The sequence below is a fragment of the Hyperolius riggenbachi genome, chromosome 9, assembly GCF_040937935.1.
Source record: "Hyperolius riggenbachi isolate aHypRig1 chromosome 9, aHypRig1.pri, whole genome shotgun sequence".
Taxonomy (NCBI): domain Eukaryota; kingdom Metazoa; phylum Chordata; class Amphibia; order Anura; family Hyperoliidae; genus Hyperolius; species Hyperolius riggenbachi.
This window is the reverse complement of record NC_090654.1, coordinates 229,419,638-229,444,981: the sequence shown is the minus strand read 5'-3', so window position 1 is coordinate 229,444,981 and position 25,344 is coordinate 229,419,638. Positions and strand designations below refer to the sequence as shown.

General features: G+C 43.7%; 2 protein-coding genes across 9 annotated transcripts in view; both read right to left on the bottom strand.

The window, feature by feature from the left end:
- The window catches only part of PAPLN (papilin, proteoglycan like sulfated glycoprotein), a 235,240-nt gene extending 230,259 nt beyond the window's left edge, over window positions 1–4,981 (bottom strand). For 4 of the 6 annotated variants that reach the window (XM_068254118.1, XM_068254120.1, XM_068254121.1 and 1 more), the window contains exon 1: window positions 4,588–4,981. The gene's annotated coding sequence lies outside the window, so the exon portion shown is untranslated. Of the gene's footprint in view, window positions 1–2,830; window positions 2,856–4,587 lie in introns of those variants that run through there. The other 2 variants (XM_068254123.1, XM_068254119.1) reach the window with 2 other exon arrangements.
- A 5,920-nt stretch (window positions 4,982–10,901) lies between these two features.
- Window positions 10,902–25,344, bottom strand: part of PSEN1 (presenilin 1) — a 93,152-nt gene continuing 78,709 nt past the window's right edge. For all 3 annotated transcript variants that reach the window (XM_068254133.1, XM_068254134.1, XM_068254135.1), the window contains 2 exons: window positions 14,832–14,950; window positions 10,902–12,191 (listed from right to left, as the gene is read on the bottom strand). In XM_068254133.1, coding sequence (XP_068110234.1) covers window positions 12,036–12,191; window positions 14,832–14,950 — 275 coding nt within the window. In that variant the 3' untranslated portion in view covers window positions 10,902–12,035. The remainder of the gene's footprint in view (window positions 12,192–14,831; window positions 14,951–25,344) is intronic.

Here is a 25,344-nt window from a genome sequence, read left to right as displayed (position 1 = left end):
TCCGCTCGATTCCCTGCCATTGTCCCCTCGCGGGGAGCGAGCAGGGAATCGGCGGAAGCAAGATCTGTCCTGTCGGATCTTATCAATCGAGCCGCATCAGCGGCTTGATTGAGAAGGAGGATCGGAGCCGCATCTACGCGTGTAGATGTGGCTTAAAGGGAATGTCCAAGCAAAATAAACTGAGTTTCACTTACCTGGGGCTTCTACCAGCCCCATGCAGTCATCCTGTGCCCTCGTAGTCACTCACTGCTGCTCCAGTTCCCCGCTGGCAGCTTTCTGACCTCGGAGGTCGGCGGGACGCATTGCATACATTTTTACGCATTCTTGCTAGTGCAGGAACATTAACACATACATTTTTACGCATTACTGGTTCAATGCTTAAAAATGTACGCATTGAACCAGTAACGCGTAAAAATGTATGTGTTAATGTTCCTGCACTAGCAGGAATGCGTAAAAATGTACACAATGCGTCCCGACGACCTCCGAGGTCGGAAAGCTGCCAGCGGGGGACTGGAGCAGCAGTGAGTGACTACGAGGGCACAGGATGGCTGCATGGGGCTGGTAGAAGCCCCAGGTAAGTGAAACTCATTTTTTTTATTTTGCTTGGACATTCCCTTTAAGGCTGGGAGCACGCTTGTCCATGCGCAAACCCGTGTGTTTTCTGGCAAATGTGTTTCTGCATTTTTCTCAGCATTTGAATTTTGTGTGTTTCATGCATTTTGTTTTTACAAATCCCACTTTACTCTTTTCAACAAGAGTGAAAAAATAAATCACTAGGTCTGTTTATACTTAAACTGCATACCTTTGCTGATCCATTGCAAAGCATTGCATGGGGGGGGGGGGGGGGGTGGGGTGCAAATTGCTGTGCGATATCAAAAGGCAATTGATGCAATTCAAATAACAGCCTAACAGATTGACAGCAGCTTTAACTAGAGCTGGACAATGAGAGGCTATCCATTTTGAATGCCAATTTTATTATTTAATGCAAATCATGCAGTATCGAAAACCAAGCTGCATATAATTGAACACAATTAACAACAAATCTGGGCCTTTTAATGTGTGTAATGAGAGTTCTTTCAATTTATAATCTGCCCCCTTGAAACCAGGTCTGCCACAGAGTGCTCTTGGTAACAATAGACAATTGCTTAAACTGTGCATCTTCCTCATCTATACAGATACAGCATGGTCTTTTTCTCCTTTCGGAGTGGTAATTGTAAATCCAAATCACATTCCCTCATTGCACCTTTCTTTTTTTCTGCCTCATTTAACTCTGAAGCTTGTTTTAGGAGTGTGATTGAGATTCTTCCAAATCCCAAAAAGATCAGTGGGATGAACAGGCAAGTGACGCGGTATAAATGTAAACAACTATGGTATCCTCCATATCCTGCTAACCAGGCCCGGATTTACCTTATAGGAGCTTATAGGCACAGCTGTCCAGGCACCTTAGACTTCACCTTCTATGAACCTACAAACCCCCACTAAACTGCACCGCTAGTGTGCTGGCTGTCCTAGCTGTCACTTCTCCCTTACTTCCCTTGTCCATCATAGTTTCCTTTCTGTGCGTCTTAGTATTAGTACCTTAGTATTACGTAGCCAGAAGTACCTCTAAATATTAAGTAGCTAGAGATGCCCCCTAGTATTAGGTAGCTAGAGGAACATCAGTACTACTGGTATGTAGCTAGAGGTGCCCCTGAGGGAAATCTCAGTGGAATCCTGAGAGCAGGGTGAGTAACCTCTCATCAGGACTCTGAGTAGGATAGGAGAGAGTGAGGTGCTTGGGAAGGGGAGAGAGCCCTGCCTTTCCATCATCAGGCGCTTATAGGCATATGCACATGCCTACAGTGCCTTATGGTAAATCCGGCCCTGCTGCTAACTACAAGGTCACTTTAACTCTTTCCACTGTGTTTTTTTCCTAAAGACAGTCATTTCTGCTTGGAGTTTTTTTTGTTTTGTTTTTTACAGAAATGCACTCTCCCTCTTACGCTCTCTCTCCCATTTTAACATGGAGCATAACATGGTAGATCTTATTTTAAAGAACACAATGTTTAATTCAATACCTTATTTGGACAGTTTGGCATCTTCTATTGGCTGGTAGCAGAGAAGAAAGCCAAGGTATGGTCAATTTTACAGCAATTTCCTGGGTATAATCCTGGCTTGCGTGAATAATAGGTGGTTTATGCCTGCCACCCGGTGACATCATGTCACTACACACGATGCAATCTTTGGTGTTTCGATTGGGAATTAGAGCAATGAAATGCTAGCTACTATTTAGACACTCCTCCACATTCATTGCATAGGATGCCATTGATCCTCTATGCAACTTTGCAAGCAATCTGCAATGGAGTCTGCAAGGAATCTGCAAAAAGGAATCAGCAAGGTATCTGAATATAATCTGCATGGAAATTTCAATGCATCTGTCACTTCCTGGTAGCGCTGATTGCGCACTTCTGGTTTGGGGCAGGGGGTACCATCTGTGTGTGGGCATGTACTCTTACATGCAAACTATACAAGGGGAGAGAGATCGGACTGTGCCCCCAGGAGATGTTCCTGCAAACCGCCGCTGAAATTATATGCGGGACATACGAGTGCAACAGGAAATTCGCAATGTCCCGCTATGCGGGACATACGAGTGGAAAGGGTTAAAGAGGAACTGTCGCGAAAATCCTAAAATTTAAAACACATACAAATAAGAAGTGCTTTTCTTCCTGAGTAAAATGAGCCATAAATTACTGCTCTCCTAGGCAGGTTTCTTACAGAAGAAAATGAACCATAAATTACTTTTCTCCTATGTTGCTGGCATTTACAGTAATTAGTACAAATCTGACATTACCGACAAGTTTTTGGGCTAGTCCATCTCTCCATAGGGGATTCTCAGCATGGCCTTTATTCTTTATAAAAGACACTCCCTGAAAAAGATTTATTGAAAGATGCTGCCCAGCCTCCCTGCTTACCGTACATTTTTTTGGCAGTTGGACGGGGCAACTGCCATTCACTAAGTTTCCCCCCCCCCCCCCCCCCAGGAGATGGTTCTGTCAGATTTCTACAACCTACTGTAAGTGATAGCAACATAAGAGAAAAGTAATGTATGGCTCATTTTACTTTGGAAGAAACATACTTAATTGTATAGGTTTACATATTTTTTCAATTTTAAGATTTTTGCGACAGAGGTCCTTTAAAGAATTTTCAGAGCTTTACTAATCAACGTATTGCTGTACATTGTATAAAGTGTTGGCTTGATTGTGTCCCACAACACCTAATAGCAGAGGATGCCAGCAGATTTATTATGCAAGTTTTGCTGTTCTTCAGACTTCTATAGTGCCATTCTGTATTTGCATTGACTTGTACCCTTGTGTACATGATTTGTAGTCATACTGAAAGGCTGTACGGTCTTTAATTAGCTGACAGCTATCTTTATCCCTATATTGTTTACTTGGCTTGCAAGGTACAGGGTCTGATAGACCACCAAGTACCTATGCTTCAGAGGAACAATAGTAGAACAAACCTCATCAGGCTATAGCAGAAATCCCCATGGTGGAAACAATTATCTGTAACATCTCACCATGCTCATACATTGAGAATCCTGCAATGGCTACTTGCAATGTCAAATTAGTTCCAGGAAGACAGACAGATTTTTCTGGAGCTGAAGGAGGATTCAGGCAGATTAAGGCAATGTCTAGATGACATACGTATACATAGAAATGCTGACACTGAAATCTGACTGCCAGTTCCCATGGCAACTTTTAAACCAACCTACAAGTAAACTATACGGGGAAGGGATTGAGGTGTATGCCAGCAGCTGAAGGAGAATTCATGCACATTCATTTCAAAGTGAGGCATGCATACACAGCAAAGGCCACACTAAATAATGCATGGTAATATGGTCGCAGTAGTAAGTTACAGTGATATGACTAGTTACAAAGAAGGTACTTTCTAAGCCAATCTATGAACAGCAAACTAAATACAGTATATGAATGATTCTGGGAGATGCAGCAGTAGTCCAGCTTACACTTACAGGAAACAGATGGAGGCTCTGATGTACAACCTCTGCCACATGTCAGAAACTGGGCAGAATATCAAGGTCAGGTAAATATAATTAGTACAGATACAGGAACAGTGAAAGGGTACAACATATTTAAGATTAGGGTCAGTATAAAAATGCAATCTTCCAAACGTGACACACCTAAACAAAGGGGGAGAAACATGATGAAAAGATACACAAGCCAGCAGTTCTCTTGTGTAAAAACTGCAGGGAGATTGAGAGGTTTAAAACAAGGATAATTGATATTTGCATATTAGTTCAGTAACTGCATCACATGTTTTTAGCAACATCAACCAACATGACCCCGTAGTACCCAGAAGGAGGCAGAGGCGACTATGAGGATTTTTTTTTTGTAAAATCTGTAAGCCCCTTTAATAAGGTGGCCCACAAATTTTAATCCTTTCCCTGGTAAGTAAAAATAGGTCATTTTTTGGGGTCTCTACACATTTCCCAGAACTGGTTATTAACAGGACAAAACGATTTAAAATAAAACATTTTTATAAAGAGATTATTTCAATGAATTAAAGTTAAAATGCATTTTTTTTCACCTGTGCATTTCTGTATCGTTTTCACATGCATATACTTTGCAGCTGTATTTCTTTACATCTGTCCTTTATACTTTTATCTTCTTCCAGCATTTTCATCTGTCTTCTTTAAAACTTCTGTAATTTTTGTGTCATTTATCTTCCTCGGTTTATCTTTGCATGAGGTCTTTTTCTTTAGTTTTTCATCTACAGTAGCCTGCTGCATGCTGTCCATCTTTGCTGCTAAAATGATCAGGAGCCTCATTGGCAGTACATTTAAATTTACCACTGGACCTACCCAAGGGGCAAAAAAAATCAAGTCTCCAGCAGGAAACTTAACATTTGAATTTCCAGCTCAGCATTTCAATTGGTCCATAAGAAGAGGTGAGCAATTTAAATATACTGATTAATACATTATTGAAAGAAGAACAAGAAATGTGACAAAAGACAATCACAGAAGATATAGATACTATGCAGAAAAGGAACGGGTGAAGAAAAATGATACAGTGGTGAGAAAAGTATACAGAAGAGAAAGACCATAAAAGATTATACAGAAGAATAAAAAGACTTCTCGTTCGCTATGGATTTTCTTAAAATTTTAATAAAAAGGTGTTAAATTTGTGTATAGAATGAAATAAAAATGGTTTTAATTATTAATTTGAACACTTAGTAAATTACTTCCTAATTTTATGGACAAGGTAGGTTTGGGGGGGGTTGGGCTGTGGATGGTGGTGTCTAGAAGGAGTGCGGCACCTTTTTGCCGTTTGGATCATACTGTGGACTGGCTACCCCTATTCTAGCATTCTCCATCCATATCACACAGCACTTACAGTTTATTCGGGTGAGGTAGAGCTTTCATGATTTTTTTTTTTTAATTACTGCTAGAGGGGTTGTACCCTATTTTTTTTATTAAACCCCTTTACTTTTAATATTAAAAAATAAATATATATGCACGCACAGAATTTTGTTATAGTACACTCAGATATTGTGACTGGCTATAATAAACTCAGTGCTTGGGTCCCAAAAATACGCCTCTATGAATTTACAATGCATGACTAAGTCTGATGTAGTAAACTTGTGATTTTGTGAACTACTTGGCCAGGTCCCTTGAAGTTTATTAATTAGGTATTCTACTATATATTAATATATATTTACACACGCACATGCGCCTGTGTGGTTATACAATGTTTGACGAATCCTAATATAGAAAACTTCTGATATAGTATATTACTTGGCCATGTCCAGCATCTTTGCATACATTATTTAGCAGGCAAGCACTGCCACCATCGTCGATGACTTGAAGTCCCGTAGCAAATTCCCGTAGTTAATGCAAGACACACGTATTCATGGCGTACAGCTGGTGTTTTTGTTTTGTATGGTAAATAAAAATTTGGTGAATGAACCTTCCCCGCCTATTGCACAAGACCAGATCAATAAAACCAGAAAGTCATTCAACATTTCTGGAGTATTGAAAGCCTCCATAAACTTATATGTTTTTGCATCAAGGACTTATTTTACATAGTGTCTGTGCAGTAAACAATAAGGCTGCTTGGTTTTAATTTATGTTCCCAGTACTGGGTAGATACGAACTGTGACCAGTAAAATTCTAACGTTTTCCGTCTACACTGACCATATATGATCAGCGCAAAACAGATTGGAAATTCAATCTAAAGGATTATAAGTACTCTGCTCTGAAGTAAACACATTTGTACTTCATGCCAGCTCTGGGACAGTAGGAGAAGCAATAGTTTTAGGTCCTGTGTGCTCAGAACGGAAAATGGAACATGAGTATTTTCAATGGTCCACACTTCAAAAACAGCAGACTCACTAGTCTCAAATTAACAAAGTATTACTGAATTCGGTATTGCATCAAACAGATTTGACTGAAAATGGTATAAAAGCAATTCACAAAGATTTCAGCATACGGTAAACCTAGTAAAAGAATTCGGTATTTAAAGTGGACCTGAACTCTTGCACTGGACAGAGGGAAACAAAGAAATGCATCCGGAATGTACTTAGAGAGTTTATCCTGTCTGATTCCCCCTCATCTGTGGCTAATTACACGTTATAATTTGATCCCTTGGCTGTATCAGCTGACTGCCACGGCAGAGATTTCATTTGTAAACATAGGATGTTAACAATAAGTCTGCTTCCATGAAAGCAGGAAATAGACAAACTGCAGATTAAAGGAGTGATCCAAGCAAATAAAAAAAAAAAAAAAAAAAAAAAAGATCCCCTTACCTGGGGCTTCCTCCAGCTCATGGCAGCCGTTCTGTGCCCTCGCCGCCGTCCGCGGTGGCTCCCGGTCTTCTCCGCTGGTGACCTCACCAGGTCTGGTTCCGGGTTTGGCTTCTTCTGCGCTCCACCGCATGGGTCACATGGTCTCTCCGACATCATCAGGAAGGTATTGCGCAGGTGCAGTACCGTCCTGATGACGTCGTAGAGACCATGTGACCCACGCGGTGGAGCGCAGAAGAAGCCGACACGGAACCCAACCTGGTGAGATCGGCTGTTTTTTTAAAGCCTGGATGTATGCTTTAATTACAGGATTTGTATCAGCTGTAACAGACATGTTTTTCTTTAAAAGTTTTTATGCTGTTGCTTATCTTTTAGAACAGAGGAGTTCAGGTCCACTTTAAAACCAGCCTGGAGCTTTGCTCAAGTTTATTGTATACTTATGTGACCGATTTACAGTAGTTGGCAGCAAATTCATAAATCTCTTCACTCATGCAATGCTTCTCACTGCATCAAAATATCAGGTGTCATATTGCCATTGCTGTTTCATTTGTGTCAGAACTGATGCTTCCAGAACAATGAACATACAAATAGCAGCAGCATGAGCAATCTCCTGTTATAAATGCTTGACAAAGTACCCCCTATACAGTCAAGACACAACACTTCTGTTATATGTAAATACTTAGAGAAGCTTTTGGTGAGCTGGTTAACAAGAAATAATGAGTGAAGGGTGTATATAACACTTGTCCTCCTTACATTGGGATTAGCATAAAGGATAGAGTCTGTAGCACTGGCACAAGAAACTTGAAGCAGAACTTTAAAGTGATTAATAGAAAGACCACAAGCAAGTAAGGGCTGGTTCACACTGACGCTTTGCTGTGAATATATTCCTATGGATACATTCCCACTGCAGCGTTTGCAATCAATTGTAAAACGTGCTGCATGCAGTGCTTTGGGGATGATTGCATTGCGATTCTCGTTCTACTGAACCGGAATCACAAGCACAAATCGCAGTAAAAAAATTCGATTTTGCCCACCAAATTGCAATCGCAGTTTAGCTTCCAATGTGAACTTGCACTAAGGTAGTATAAGTACACTACCCACTGCCTTAACCTGTGTACACCAATACCAACAAGACCAGTTGTTTGTGTAGTCACCTCCTAATGAGACCCTCTTATTTCAGAAATATGGAAGAAGTCATTGCCTGAAAAGGCTAATACTTCATTATCATGCTGACCCATATAACTACAAAATTGTATGTGGAAGTTTTATTTGCACAGGTCTGAAGAAACCTGGAATAAATGCATGAATGCCCTCGCTGGCATAAAATAGTGCGAGTATGATGCAATACTATGCAAAGCATGCACGCAGCACTGGAGGTCCCCAGACTCCATAAGAAATATATAAATACAGAGGGTGCTGCAGGTGTGTGTGTGTGTGTGTGTGTGTGTGTGTGTGTGTGTGTGTGTGTGTGTGTGTGTGTGTGTGTGTGTGTGTGTGTGTGTGTGTGTGTGTGTGTGTGTGTGTGTGTGTGTGTGTGTGTGTGTGTGTGTGTGTGTGTGTGTGTGTGTGTGTGTGTGTGTGTGTGTGTGTGTGTGTGTGTGTGTGTGTGTGTGTGTCGTATTTCGCGACGTATAAGACGCTCCGGAATATAAGACGCACCCAGGTTTAGAGGGCAAAAAACAGGGGGAAAAAAATATATAAACTAAACCTGGTGCATCCATATTTCAGGAGTGTCTTATACATGACCTCCCCCAAATGGTGTCGTCCTGTGTACCTCATGTGCCCTCTTATCTCACCCTGTCTACCTAAGTTGTCCTGTGGTCCCCCCTGTGTCCTCTGGTCTCCCCCCTGTGTCCTCTGGTCTCCCCCCTGTGTCCTCTGGTCTCCCCCCTGTGTCCTCTGGTCTCCCCCCTGTGTCCTCTGGTCTCCTCCCTGTGTCCTCTGGTCTCCTCCCTGTGTCCTCTGGTCTCCTCCCTGTGTCCTCTGGTCTCCTCCCTGTGTCCTCTGGTCTCCTCCCTGTGTCCTCTGGTCTCCTCCCTGTGTCCTCTGGTCTCCTCCCTGTGTCCTCTGGTCTCCCCCCCCCTGTGCCCTCTGGTCCCCCCCCCTGTAGTTACCCCCCTGTGGTCTCCCTTGTACCCTGTGGTTGCCCTCCTGTGTCCTCTGGTCCCCCCTGTGCCCTGCGGTTTCCCCCGTGTCCTCTGGTCCCCCCCCCTTGTGCCCTGTGGTTGCCCCCTGTGTCCTCTGGTCCCCTCCTGTCCCCTGCGGTTGCCCCCCTGTGGTCACCCCCGTATCCTCTGGTCCCCCCTGTGATCGCCCCCGTGTCCTCGTTTCCCCCTGTACTCTGTGGTCCCCCCTGTGTCCTCTGGTCCCCCTCCTGTGTCCTCTGGTCCCCCCCTGTACCCTGTGGTCACCCCCCTGTGTCCTCTGGTCCCCCCTGTGGTTGCCCCCGTGTCTTCTTGTCACCTCTGTACCCTGTGGTCCCCCCTGTGGTCCACCTCCTGTGTCCTTCTGTCCCCTGTGGTCGCCCCTGCTGTGTCCTCTTGCCCCCCCCAGCGTCCTCATGTGTCCCTGCTGGCCTGGCCTGCCCCTCGCTTATGTCTCCGCCCCCCGCTTAGGTCTCCAGGTCCCCTGCAGTCAGCGGCAGCAGCTGAGCTTACCTCCTCCATGTGTCCCCGCTGGCCTGAACTGCCCCCCGCTTGTGTCTCCGGTCCCCGCTTATGTCTCCGGGTCCCCTGCAGTCAGCGGCAGCAGCTTACCTCCTCCATCTTGCCCGCGGCGATTAAAGACATCCGGCTTCCCCGTGCGGCTTCCTCTAGTGCCGGTTTCTAATGACGCGTCACTGATGACGCGTCATTAAAAGCCAGCACTAGAGGAAGCCGCACACTGAAGCCGGATGTCTTCAATCGCCGCGGGCAAGATGGAGGAGGTAAGCTGCTGCCGCTGACTGCAGGGGACCCGGAGACATAAGCAGGGGGACCGAAAACATAAGCGGGAGGCAGGCCAGGCCAGCAAGGACACATGAGGACTCTGGGGGACACAGGCAGGGAATCCCCGATGGCGGCGGCTCGTATCGGCGGGCGCATGAAAGTCGGGGATTCCCTGCCTTTGCCGTATAAGACGCAGGGACTTTTTCTCCCCATTTTTTTTCTCTTATACGGTGAAAAATACGGTATATATATATATATATATATATATATATATATATATAATTTTTTTTTTTTTTTTTAATCTGGTCTGGTTCTTATCTAGTGAGGCAAGTCCACCCTTACCTCCCATGTTAAACTGTTATTAATTATAAATTAATTTTATATACTGTTGGCCCATCTGTTATATAGCTACTGGAATAAATGTGGAGCAGCTAACCAAAGTAAACAATCAAAATTATTATTATTTCTTTAACAGCTCATACATATTTCAGTAAATAGTTTTTATTTATTTTTACATTGTGCTAATGAATTAGAACCTTTTGAATGTTTTATAAATTTACTGTGTCCCTGGATTTGTGAGAATTTCCATCACTTCCTGTGTAGACTGGAAGTGGAGAAATTTCTTCACACGACAAAATTCCAGCTAGCTTTTATTGCTGCCCATTTCCTGTCCACAAGAATTTAAGTTTTCAAATTTAAAGCCGCATCTACACGCGTAGATGCGGCCGCGATGCTCCTTATCAATCGAGCCGCTGATGCGGCTCGATTGATAAGATCAGACAGGATGGATCTCCGCACCGCCGATTCCCTGCTCGATCCCCGCGAGGGGACAATGGCAGGGAATCGTGCGGGAGATAAGCGGCGCCGGCGGGGACGAGCGGGGAATCGAATGCGGCGGGCGCGCGGAAGAGGCGACCCGGCGGCTAATCGAGCCACCGGATCGCTACAACCTCTCATAGTGTAGACGGGGCTTTAGTCACAAAGGTCCAATGAGGTGCGTTGGACAGGAATGCAAGAGAACAGTTCTCAAATATGGACGCAGACAGCAGTGTAACCACCAAAAATTGTCAACCACTTTCCTCAATCAAGCAAAATAAAAATTCCTGGAATGGGGTTTTGCCTGTGGTGAACTGTACAAACAATTATGGAAATTCAAAAAAAGCTTTGCTTGCATTTTAAAGAATTGGTCATTTTTGTTTTATTTAAGCTCCTTTCTGAAACACTTCATGGCAAAAATCACTTCTCTCCAGTGTCATATTGAAAAAGTAAACAAATTAACTGGAATTTGAACAAAAATTTAAACAGGCAGCTGAGTGGGATTGATGAATGCAGTCCAAACATTGTATGTCCACAGTCTACAAAGGTTTTTTAGGAATGGCATCTGAAGGGATAAAGGTGTAATCTGTGACCAGCTTCAGTGTAACTGAATGTCAAAGCAATATGCACACTCCTTCAAATGAAGTGTTGTCTCAGTAGTATTGTATGTCTGCAGGTTTAAGGAGCAAAGAAACAAGGCGGCTAAAATAAAATGAACGAATGTTAGAATACAAAAATATGCATTGTTCCTGTATGGCTTTGCAATATTGTAGTACTAGTGTTTTCCCAAAATGTACAGAAAGAGAGAACATGCAAGTAGTTATACAAAAGTATCAACATCATACATAAAAAGGATTTCCGAAGGGATCTTTTTTTTTTTTCCATTAATATTTCAGAGAAATAAGAGAATAGGTTCAGAGGATGAGAATTAACTAATGATTGATTCCAATACGGTTATTGGAAGATCGTATTTGTTGTACTATTGCTCAGCATTAGTGTTAATCTAATCTTAGTGGGAAATCCAGAAAGAGGGGACAAAAAGGAAAAAAAATTGTCCCTGTACTATCTTGGAGTGGAAAGAGTTAAACGTATTTCAGCAGCAATCTGCGCGCCGTTTTAATTACAAAAAAAAACCTGTTTACTTTCAACCAGTTGCTGCAGTACTTTTCTCCAAAGGTTTTCTGGAAAAGGCTTACATTCGATGGATACACAGGTCTCGCCAAATCCCGATCCTTACCATTCACACCTCCATTAGACTCCTTCCAAGACCAAAAGCAACAATAGAGAATCTCTGATGAGTGGCGTTCCAGCCAAGAAACACAAAGCTCCTGTTACCTGCTTAACACTGAGGGGCAATGATCTCAATTCCTCTGATTTCAGGGATCAAGTTATGAATTTAGAAAAGCAAAAAAAAAGTTCTCCTTTCCGATGCTCATATACAGTCATTTTGAAGGGAAACTAAAAGTCTCATTAGAACAAACCCTTCAGACGTTATATATAAAACTGATGAAATGCTAATTGGTCCATGAAAGGCTGTACTAAATTGTCTGTGGCAAAATAGAATACAAGTCCAAATGTTATGGAGATGGGCAGAGCGGGTAAAGCCTTCTTGAAAATGGCAAGGAGCAGCAAAGTAAGGCACAGACCCTATAAAAAAGAAGAAAAATATGTATTACAACCAAAAATGATTTGGAAAAGCCCTCCTTACTTTAAAGGGGAATGCTGCAAAAGCTTTGCATTATATTTTTGGCAGTTAGAAATTTAGACAAGTCTTGATTAGATGGTGAGCCCCTCTGAGGAACATTTAAGCGACAAGACATACACTATATATATATATATATATATATATATATATATATATATATATATATATATATATATATACACACACACATATACACACATACATCTCTGTGGAAGAGGTCGGGTGCTATATGAATAATAATATTAAGTAAAAAGGTTAAATGAAACTGACCGAGATATGGAGGACACAAGCTTTTTGCCTGGCTTAACTCTAAGCACCCTTACAATCTAGCAGCACACCCTTGTGTCACTGTGGCCACAAACGGCATACAATTTTGTTGATTCGAGAATTACGATCAATTTTTCCATTTGATTGTAACTTTTCAATCACATTTTTGTTCCTACAACTATGGAAAAAATTATCTACACTTGCTTGGTTCTATAAATTAAGGAAATGACCATCATATCACCATTCAATTTCTGATTCAGGATTTCTGCCACTCCTGATCGACATATTGGGGGGGGGGGGGGGGGGGGGGACGGACACACAAAAAAGGGGAAAATTCTATCACATTTCTCAATCAAAAATTAAATCTTTCAATTTTTCTGTACAACCAACCTTTTTTCATAAAAAACAGGAAAAAACAGCTATACCTGTCCTTCAAACCTGGTGGAACAGACCCTACCCCAAAAACAAGCTCTTGCTTAGCAGAGCTACAGGCATGGATGAATGATAACTGGTTGAAACTGAATGCTGACAAAACTGAGGTCCTTTTTGTCCAAAGCCAGCACTCGCCATCAAAACAGCTCTATACTAAAGCAACACCAATCAGGATTGGGAATTCAGACATAAACAGCTCCAACCTTGTGCGCAGCCTTGGTGTACTAATCGATGGGGAGTTGAGTTTCAGAAACCAAATGTCATCTGTAGTTAAATCTTCCTACTTTCATCTGAAGAACATTGCAAAGATTAAACATCTGATTCCCCAGAGAATCTTCCAACCCTAGTTCATGCCTTCATCACATCACGGCTGGACTACTGCAATGCCCTTTATGCTGGCCTCCCCAAAAAGGACCTGCGTCGCCTGCAATTAGTGCAGAATGCTGCTGCCAGATTGCTAACAAACCAGCCTCGCCACTGTCACATTACACCGATCCTTCGCTCACTGCACTGGCTACCAGTAGAATGGAGAATACTCTTCAAGATTGGACTGCTGACATTCAAATCCCTGCACAATCTGGGCCCTGGATACATGAAGGACCTGCTGAAGCTGCACCACACCTCTCACAACCTCAGATCAGCAAGTTCTATAAACTTGGTCACTCCCAGAGTGCACCTCAAAAAACCTGGAGATAGAGCCTTCTGTCATGCTGCCCCTACTCTTTGGAACTCCCTGCCACACCCAGTAAAGACAGCACCATCCCTGGAGCTATTCAAATCCAGACTGAAAAGCCACCTGTTCAGCCTGGCATTTCGAGACTTATAAAATTATTCCTCTGTACCACAATGGTCGGAGCCATGCTTAGGCGCTTTGAGTCCCATGGGAGAAAAGCGCTTTACAAATGTTAGTTGTTGTTGTTGTTGTTTTATATACTGCATCGTGTGTGGCCTCCTTTACACAGAATTCGACTGTGTGTGCTTAAAATTCCACCCAGGACTTGACTGCAAGCCCAGTGGAGCCAGAATCCACCTCACTGCATGGGAGCCCAAATTATGTCAGATAGCTGCCACAGTTTATTAGTCCAATGAGACTCTTTCCTGTGCATTCAAGGACACTACAGAAAACTCAGGCATACACTGAATAGTACTCCTTAGCTACTGATGCGCAACTCCTGTTTCGCACTTTTCTGCTGACCTGACACAAAAGATATTACCAGTAGTTGCAGCAGCAGAGCTGTGCTCTGACAGCTTTATGGTACGCAGGGAAAGCCAGGGCAGAGCCCAAAGCAGAAGGCTGCAATTTCTAATCACTCTCCACTGAACAGTACACATAGCCTGTCTACAGTTGAATAGGAAGTCTGTACAGCACTCGTGTAACAATCGTTAAGGGTGATAGCAACTGACCTTGTGTACAAGGCTTAGGTGATCAGCAAGTTGTTCTTACTGCTATGCTTGTGCTAAAATGTACTTGCACATATGTGCTTTCAACTGGTTGAGCAGCTCACCGTGCAGCCAGGGGCTGCTTGGTTTACATGCACTCACTTTACCACCCAGCTCATTTGTTAATATAGACTAGACCAGATCCAAGGTAACGGCTGCAGTGATGCTAAAGAAGAAGGCGGACAAACAATGGACAGGATCTGCCACCAAAGGTTTCAAGAGCCAATTACTTCTGCGCATCTCCCTCCACTCCTCAAATGGTGTTGGGTGGATGTATACTTTTACCAGCATTGTTGGTTTACAAAACGAACATAATCCAAATAGGTTTGCTTAAAATGGAAATTCACACATCACGGAAATTCTAAAATTAATATGCAAATGGCAAAGAATTAACTGAAATATCGGACATGAGCTAAAGAACAGAGCAGATGTTTCATACTCACAATAAGAATGGCAACAAAGCAAGCCAATGTAGTGTTCCAGTCTCCACTTGCAGTGGCTGAGGCTTTTCCAACAAGGACACTATAGAATATAAAGTCTCCTAGTCCGAGTTTCACTCCCCCTAAAAGAGAATTGTTCAGTTTATTAGTATACTTAAAGCGGATCCGAGATGAAAAACTAACAAAAAAAAAAATAACTGGTCTATATATCTTATCTAAAGTTTAGATAGTTTACACAGCAAATCTAGCTGCAAACAGCTTTAACCACTTGCCGACCGCACGCTTATACCGTGCGTCGGCAAAGTGGCAGCTGCAGGACTAGCGACGCAGTACTGCGTCGCCAGCTGCAGGCTGATTAATCAGGAAGCAGCCGCTCGCGCGAGCGGCTGCTTCCTGTCAATTCACGGCGGGGGGCTCCGTGAATAGCCTGCAGGCCGCTGATGGCGGCTCGCAGGCTAAATGTAAACACAAGCGGAAATAATCCGCTTTGTTTACATTGTACGGCGCTGCTGCGCAGCAGCGCCGTAGGGCAGATCGGCGATCCCCGGCCAATCAGCGGCCGGGGATCGCCGCCATGTGATAGGGGACATCCTGTCACTGGCTGCACAGGACGGATAGCGTCCTGTGCAGCCCCGATCACCGGGGGGACAGGTAGGAGAGGGAGGGGGGTGAATGTCGCCGCAGAGGGGGGCTTTGAGGTGCCCCCCCCGCAACTAGCCTGCCCACCAGAGCGATCAGACCCCCCCCTGCACACCATCCCCATAGGGGGGAAAAAGGGGGGCGATCTGATCGCTCTGCATGAAACCTGATCTGTGCTGGGGGCTGCAGAGCTGGTCCTTAAGGGTGGGTCCTCAAGTGGTTAATAGATTATGCTTATTTCTTCCTGTGATACAGTGACAGCAGCCATGTTTGTAAACATTACACAGAGGCAGGCTTATCAGTATCTTGAGCAAAAATCTGCATTTGTGAGCACTCAGCCTGTGAAAAAAACCTAATCCCCCTCCTCCTCCCTCCTGTCTCTGAAATCTCTGGCTAGTAATACATCCACCTCCTCCTGCCTAGACTAAGCTCCCATGAACCCTTGCTACTGTCTGAAAGTGCCTTGGCTCTCTGAAAGCCTGTGGGCCTGGCTTGTTTAGTTTATAGGGAATTAGAGTATTAAAACAAAAACAAAAAAGGTATTTGGCTTGAGGAATGCCCTATAAACAATAGGAAAGGAACACAATTATGCAATTAGTAAAAGTTCATCTTGGGTCCAATTTAATGTTATGATAGCACAATTCCAAACATCCGGATACGGATCAACTGCATTGAGTAACCTTAAAGGTAAACAGAGATGGTTTCCTAGCGCTAATTTATACTTACCCGGGGCTTCCTCCAGCCCCACGAGCATTGTGGCCTCCCTCGCGCCACCCTCCTCGGCCCCTCTGTTAAGCTACTATGACTCCCGATAATCTGGGCAGTCAAGGCCTTCTGTGCATGCGCAGCTCGGCCGTGCACATCCCTTGTCGCGCTCTAGTCCCCTGGAGCGTTCTACGCCTGTGCAGTATGCTCCAGGGGACGGGGGCGCACGAGCAGAAGCATGCACAGAAGCCCTTAACTGGGGGCGACTGACCGGATTACCGGTAGTCTGACCGCCTGAATGGAGAGGCTGAAGAGGACATCGAGGGAAGCCACTGTGCTTATGGGGCTGGAGGAAGCCCCGGGTAAGTATAAATTAGTGCTAGTGTACCATCTCTGGTACACTTTTATACGTTAAGGGAACATATCGTGACAATGTCAATTTTTATTGACATGTAATTTAACAGTCTTGTAATTAAATGATATAAAAAGGTTGCAAGCCTTATTCTTAGGTCTTTTGGCTAAACTGTAGTCTGACCATCTATACCAGACAATCTCAACCAGGGTTACCTGGAACCCTGGGGTTCCTGGAGGACTTTGCAGGTGTTCCCTGGCATTTTTGCCCTTTGAGGTGAGCAGCCTCAGCTGGCATGTTAAGAAAGTTTCAAAATTACGTTCCTAACTTCTCAATGTTCTATGCACTCATTTTCTGCCCATCCTGAATTCTAGCTTCCCTACTTGGTCATCACTGGTGCAATGGCCTTGATAAAATGACACATTACATTGGTGATGAATAAACATGTGGGATGCCAGAACTAATGATGTGTATACAGCAGATGAACCGGAACGAGAGAAAATACTAACATTGGGCAACTATAATGGGGTGTGCAATAATGGAGGGCATAAAACAGGTGCCCTGTAAAGGAGAAACATGGAATGGGGACTATTACACAATAGTAAAAAATGTTTAGCCTAACCCACTTTTAATGACCAATTCTACTATAAAATAAATTCCCTCTCGCCTATCGCTCACTTAATGCAGGGGTTCCCTGAGATTCAAAAAATTATTTGAAGGGTTCCTCCAGGATAAAGAGGTTGAGAAAGGCTGATCTATACCGTTAAAATGACCTGTCTGACCTCATTAAATAATGAAGGTCTAAGTTTTACATTAATGGTCTGATTGAATAATATATTTCTTATCTTTTCTACCCCTGGAACCGTTCCATAAAGTTTTGTATAACTAAACATAACTCTTCTGGTATTATAGCAGCCCTGTGCAATTTCCTGTGCCAACTATGGCCCAGTTTAATAATTTCTGTTTATTATGCTCACACAAAATCTGATGGTCCATACATACCAGTTTTGCAAATGATACCCTTTAGATATAAGATAAATTGTATCGTCTTTGATTATTCCTGTTTTTGACTGTTCAATGTTCTCCCGAATCTCCCCAAGGGGGCTCATATGGTTTTGTAGGTTTACCTTTTCAGATTTCTATTAATACAAATTTATGAAACTAAAATGACCTGTCTGGGTGGCTCTTATAGTTCCCTTTACAGCCTTCAATTTAACTAAAAATTGACAAATATTCCTGCACTTCCTCTCTTAAGTTATTGATGAAAATAAAATAAAACACTAATCACAGTGTTCAATTTAAAAAATTTGCATCAACTTTTGAATTACTATCTAGATACTATTTATTCATACAAAAAGTTTCAAAATAATTAGACCACACACAAAAATCCACATTTAAAACCGTGGGCTTTTTTTTTAAATACAATTAATAAGGCTTATAAATTTAATACACATGTACATAGCAGGTAAGCACAGGCAAAGGAACAACTCAGCAGGAGAAGAAACCGCAAAACATCAGTGACATGCCACACATTGACTAACAGGGTATCCCCTGTAATATATAGGAAGAAGTGATCCTTATTTCATGTAATTTAACATTTGTGTAAGTAATGTTATAAAATGGTCTCAAGCCGTACTCCTTGCCCTTTGGGCTAAACTGTAGTCTGACAATACTCTTCTGAGTAGGAGGTTTTAGGACGTGTGTAAGTCTACCTTTCAGCTATTTTTAATTTCCCAGGAGAAAGAATTCTCCTTCCTTGTCACATAGGACTATAAACTGCCAAACTGCTTTGCAGCTGCATATGGACAAGGAATAATACCACGATTGTGAGAAGTACGTCAACCTTAGCAGATGTCATTCTACATTCAGCCAGGGAAGAGAAGTGGAATGCAGAGCAATCAAGCACGATAGCAAAAGTTAATGTAAAATACTTTAAGAGGGTTGGTAAGAATATAATTTACTTATGGCACTGCAAGGGCAGCCATAGAATACAGCTCTGCATTTTTTGTGTGTAATTTCTGCCAATGAAGATCTGCTGAACAGTCTGTGCCAATATAATTATTTGTAGGATTCCCAGTACTTGGCAAATAAAATCTATTTTGATTCTGACCATTGACCCTTATTCCCTACTGTTCTGTTATGTTCAAGTTCACTGTTGACCTCGGCACTAAAGGCCAGCTTGGGCTTTCCCACGGCAGGGTGTATAAGTAAATATAAGTGTTCATGAGTGCACCTCGCAAGGGACGATGGCCACCACTTATGGGCGAAGGACTACTTTGCAGCCGTGTAGTGACATGAAAACAGGAGGTACCACTGGTAGAGTGGAGACACGTTATAGGTCAGTGTCTGGAGACTTGGTCAAAAGGCCAGAGGTCAGGACCAACTGAGTACAATCAAAGGGGAAAGAAGCTAAAGGTTGTGGCCGGTGGAATACAAGCGAAAGGCCACAACTAGCTGGGTCACAACAGGAGATCAACAGTAACAGTGTTTATACAGAGGCTCAAAACGCTCTAAGCTGAAACCGTTCCAGCAGTCTGCGTCCGCTCAAAAAGGACTTTAATAGCCTACCAAATGAGAGGTCATACCTACATCTCCCATTTTCACAACTGCAGGCGGAAACACAAAAAACATATATCTGCACATGAACGTTTGAGCTGCATCAGCTCAGGTAAGGCATCTAGCTGTCCGGATGCCACCGCACACACCCATGCAGACATGCATGCGATTGGATCGCCAAGACGGAGATATTTTATGCCATATTAATTTCCTACTCACCAACATAGAAATGCATGTGCTTTATATTATTAGCAAATGTGAGCTGGGCAACAGAGCACAGAATCCTCAATACATTGTCTAAATGGGTATAGACCTTAGCTACAGAATCTATACAACGGAAGTGCTCACACTTCTTCAGCATGTGAGCCACTTTAAAAACTAAGAATTGAAAATGATCTACAAGGTAGATCTACCTACGGAGGCAAGCAGCAAGTGCAGCACATGCACATCAGCAATTACAACAAGCCACCAGGAAACCAGATGCATATCATAGGGTCCGCCTCGGTAAGTTAAATAGAACAGTGCTCGAAACAAATACAGTCACAACATCATGCTTACAATTCTCAGTGTCCAGCAAAATTGTAATCAGCAGGACAACACAAACCTCATTCAGGCGGGCGGTGTGGGATCTACCCAGTAGTGGTCATGTCTAGGAGACCTTATGGGCATGTGATCAGTGTGGTCAGGTTATAGATATGCAAGTCTCTGATTTGCTAGTCAGGATGTGATCACCGCAAATCAGAGTTTTGCAAATCTATCAGCTGATTAAACAAATCACATGCTTCTCCATGAGTTCTTCTAGACATGACCATCTCTACTGCCCAAAAGTCCTTTGCAATCTACTGGTAGAACACAATCTATGCAATAGGCACTCCTGCTCTAGAACAATTCCAACAATAACTCTCCACTGTGATGGTTTTAGTGAATAACCAGCAAAGTGTAAATGTAATTTGGTCCCTCAATGCAGGTATTAAATCACATTTTATTTATTGCCAGTCTGGCAATTAACATTCTGAATAGACATTAAAATAAAAATGATATCTTTGTCACATTGAATGAATATGGTTTTGATGAGGGAAAAAAATAAAATAAAAATCAGTAGACAAGGCCTGCTTACCCTGATCAAGTACTGGGAGGTAAACTCTAGTAGTGATTTTGCTACCAAGGGTTAGTAGGGGCTTTAGATTGTGTCATAGTCCCAACCTTCCTGGCAGTAGCCCAGAGTCAGGCTCGAGGCAGAAAACCACAGCTTAAAGCAGTAACCCCGAGCCTGACTCGTGGTAGCCACCGGAAGTTCTGTGCAAAGTAGAGCAGCGGGCGTTTCAACTCACCTCCCCCGGGATCCACATCCCGGCAGCCATTCTCCTGACCTCGGAGGCTCTGCATCACTTTGGCAAGATCACCATTTGTCATCATGGCAACAGACAGCAATCAGGGTTACAGCACCACCCGGAGGACTGAGGAGGAACTGCAGCGCTGTATCCCAGGGAGGTGATCAAGTGCTGGGCTGCTGCAGATGTCCTTAGCAGTATGATTTTTTTCCTGGTTTTAGGGTCTGAAAGCAGCAAAAAAAATTGCACTGCTTTTAGACTGTGAAATCCGGACATAAATCACCAAGCTATTTGCTTCCACTGAATGGATCAAATACTTAGATTTAGTAAAACTTTTAACAATGTCATTAAAAGTGAACCGTAGTTATAAGTTTGATCTAGCAATTCTGAAAAAAAATATAGGGTTTATACAAATGCAGCCCCTAAGGAAAGCAAACCAGTTACAAAATATTTTTTGTTGATCATTCTTAAGATTATGTAGCACACCTTTAGGGCCGTATTTTATAATCAGTAAAATACAGCACATCTGCAGAATATGTAGGTGTCTGGCCTGCTGGTAGAGAATCTGTTCAGGGTTCTCTCAGACCGCCTGTACATTCCTGTGAAATAGCTAAAGGGTATTATCTGAGCCACAGAGCACAGAGTCTTATTACATTCCCAACAGAAGACGGACTTTAAAAAGTCCTGTAACCGCACACGCCTGGGAGCACTAATCACATCAGACAGCCTCACTTCACAACAGGTGTGGTTTGGGCATAATGGAGTTGACTTGCAGTTCTCTGCAGGGCTGTGGAGTCGGTAAAAAAAATGCACCGGCTCCTCAGCTTAGGATTCCACCGACTCTTCTAATTTGCATATTACAATCTTGTTGATTGAAAGTATGTAATGCTGGGGATACACGGTACGTTTCTGTACCGTGTATCGACCAGCTGATCCGGCCAGCTGATAATATTCAGCTGGCCCGATCATGCCGCTCAAACCCGCGCCCGCTCGATTCCCGCCGGCGGACAATGGCAGGGAATCGAGTGGCTGATAAGGATCGCCGGCGGGGACCAGCGGCAATCGATCCGCGCACACGTGGGGACGTGGCTGGGGTCGATCAGTCTATGCCAGGCATAACATGAAATTCCCTTAACTGCCAACGCTTAGGAATTTTAAAAAGACAACTGAAGAGAGATGGATATGTAGACTGCCATCGTTATTCTCTTTAGTCATAGATTAAATTTAGTCCTTGATAAGAGTACTTGAAAAAGGTACAGACCGGAACAAAAAACATCAATCAGGCCCTAGGCAATGTAACTGTGGGTACATGTAAGAGTGATGTGCAGGTACTCTGCAGGAGAATGAGGAGAATCTTCCTCTATTACGCATTCTTCATGCACAATCTGAACCAGGTTTATGGGTGATAGACAATGATAGCTCTGCTATGAGTCCAGGTACTCGAGCCGGTCTGGCGTAGTGCGCATGCACACACTCCGCCGCCGGGAGCGTACTACACCTGCGCAGCACTATTGCGCAGGTGCAGAATGCTCCTGGCTGTAGGAGCGGCACGTGGCCGGACTGCGCTGACTGGCTGACTTGCCGGGACGCATAGCAGAAGATCCAGGTGGTGGTGGAGGACAGCGAGGGACTGATTGGCCTGAAGGGGGCTGGAGGAAACCCCAGGTATGTATAAAACTTTTCTTTTCATCCGTCTCAGGTACCCTTTAATTCATAGTCACCAAACCAAATTTTAACATATCAAATTATTTGATTTCATGAGCAAAGAGTGCATATATTTGCATAAATCAGCATCAACGCAGAATTATATCCATCTCATTGACCATCTCAATTAGTGACACGGCTACACATCAGGCTTTATTCTTACAGCATAGATGTTATTTAGTATATATAAGAGATTCCTGTGTACACATTTACTGTACAGTCACAATCAGATATGTATATCTGACTTTAAAAATATGGGGACTGCTTTATTGAAGCAGCACAAGTAAATAACTTTGATTGGTTTATTTCATTTTTGTGGACTAAGCACAGCTATTACTGTATATATAAATTATTTGTGATGACTATTATCTGAGAAATAGACCATTATCATATTTTCTATTTTACAGTTTAAATTCATTAGGAGTCAGAGACTGTGCATTTTTTCCCAACTCCAACTCCAGGCACCCAAAATCGCTCCGACTCCTCAGCCCTGGTTCTCTGTATCAAGCCCCATTTAGCAATGGCTCACTGGATTATATTTGGTAAGTGTTACCCTCCCCAAATATAATTTCTATACAGTATAATCTTGTTATTGTAAACTCATATAGTAAACATTCGGGTATATGCCCAAATCTTGGCCAAGCACCATTATAAGAATATGGGAGTAACACCTGGTATAGTAAACCATTATCTAATAGAACTTCGGTCATAAAAAACATTTTTTTGTCCCCTGCGGTGTTCTGAATCCAGGTATAGTGGGAAGTTGGCGGAAGCATGTGTCATACGTCAGTCACAGACCCGTGAGCCGCGGTTAGTGGGCGGGCTGGCAGCTACTTGTAGCCTGCTTACTATCTGCACACTACTCTGGGCCTGTGTGGATTACCTCAACAGCACCAGCCAGTGAGAACTAGGCTTCCTGTGTAAGCTGCTGCCTGACATCTGTGACTTGCTTGTGCATGGCTGCAACGCTATAGTATTAACCAGGCTGCACAAAAATGTGGACAAAGGAGTACACTATAAGTAATGTACCTGCATTAACTGGTGAGTCACATGCTTACTGTGCAAGATGCTGAATGATTATTGCGTGCAAATCCCTGCCTATTGAGCACTGTACATTGTGATCTAGCTTAGACAATGTCTGGCTCGCTTGCTGAAGCACTGAAAAGTAAAAAGGATTCCCAATAATTGACTGAATTAAGATAGAGTTCTATAGTATGCTTTCTGAGCTTAAAGAGACTCTGTAACATTAAAAAGATCCCCTGGGGGGTACTCACCTCGGGTGGGGGAAGCCTCCGGATCCTAATGAGGCTTCCCACGCCGTCCTCTGTCCCACGGGGGTCTCGCCGCAGCCCTCCGAACAGCCGGCGACTGTGCCGACTGTTAGTTCAATATTTACCTTTGCTGGCTCCAGCGGGGGCGCTGCGGCGGCTTTCCGTTCCGAACTACACGGAAATACCCGATCTCATTCGGGTCCGCTCTACTGCGCAGGCGCAGGAAACTTGCGCCTGCGCAGTAGAGCAGATCCGACGGCGATCGGGCATTTCCGTGTAGTTCTGAGCCGACAGCCGTCAGAGCGCCTGCGCAGGAGCCAGGAAGGTAAATATTGACGTCACCGCTGCACGGACTCCACGGAGGGCTGCAGCGAGACCCCTGACGGATGGAGGACGGCGTGGGAAGCCTCATTAGGATCCGGAGGCTTCCCCCACCCCCCAGGGGATCTTTTCATGTTACAGATCCTCTTTAAAGAAAACATGTAACTAAAAAAGTTCCCCTGGGGTGTACTCACCTCGGGTGGGGGAAGCTCCTGGATTCTATCGAGGCTTCCCCCGTCCTGTGTTGCACGGTGGTTTTGCTGTGCCCCTCTGAACAGCGGGGATGTAAATATTTACCTTCCCGACTCCAGCGCAGTATCTGCTCTCCACGCGGCAGAAAGACGATCGCTGTCGGTCTGCTCTACTGCGCAGGCGCAAGTCTCCTGCGCAGTAGAGCGGACCCAACAGAGATCGGCTATTTCCGTGCTGATAGCCACAGCAGCGCCACTCGCTGGAGCCAGTGAAGGTAAATATATCAAGCCTTGTCGGGCTTGTCGAGCAAGGATTGCGGACACTTCGGGGGAGCCAGCGCTGGATTGCCTGCAGCTACAGAGATGGGGAAGCCTAATTGGGGCAGTAAAACTTCCCACTCCCGAGGTAAATACCCCCATGGGACTTTTTTTCAGGATAGTCTCTTTAAATATGACAATTTCAGAAATAGTAATTTTGCCCAGCCCCTTGGAGTTTACTATAAAGGGATACTACTGTATTTAAAAATGGAGAAAAACAAGATTCTTAAAAAAAAAAAGAAAAAAAAGGGGGGGGGGGGGGGGGGTGTGGACTAAATATTGATTCAATATACACTTTATCCATACCTACCCTATTGTAGGACTAACAAACGCTAGTAATTTGTGCTGTTCAACGCTAATATTTTAGTCAGGGCTTGTTTCCACTGTAGCGGTGCGGAATCGCCTGGATTCCACCGCAGAAGAAATCGCATGCAGGTGCGTTTTTTTACGCGTTATTTTACGCGATTACGCATGCGATTTCGCATAGGTTAGGCTATGTGCGTTTTTAACCATGTCACTGCCTGTGTTAATTTACATTGGTTCCTATGCGGAATCGCATGCGTAATCGCGTAAAATAACGCGTAAAAAAACGCATGCGATTTCCCTATTAAATACATTAGCGGCGATTCGCATGCATTCCACTAGCAGGCGAATTCGTTGGCTCTTTTGTGCGTTTTTTCACCGCTCATAAAAACGCACCACGCAAACGCTACAGTGGAAACAGGTCCATTCACTTGCATTACATGTGCGAATCTGCATGCGTTGGACGCATGAAGATTCGCGATAGTGGAAACGAGCCCTAAAGAAAATGTTTTTTGATACTCTGGGATGCCCTGGGGGGGGGGGGGAATTCAACAACATTGCTACAAAGATCAGACTACTATCTGTTGAAACCACTATTTGTGGCTGCACTGAATCCTTTCAGCTGATGGTGATAATATTCTTCAGGAAGAGGAAGGCCTCCAGCTTAGCTCCCCCTCCCTTTTGCAAGCCAAGTGCGCATGCATGTACAGCATCCGAATACAGAATAGGCAATTATCTTGAGCAAGGAGAACACTTATCAAAATCGCATGCGATTTGCGAGTCTATAGGCTGCACAAAATTCCTATTGCTGTGAGATTCACATTT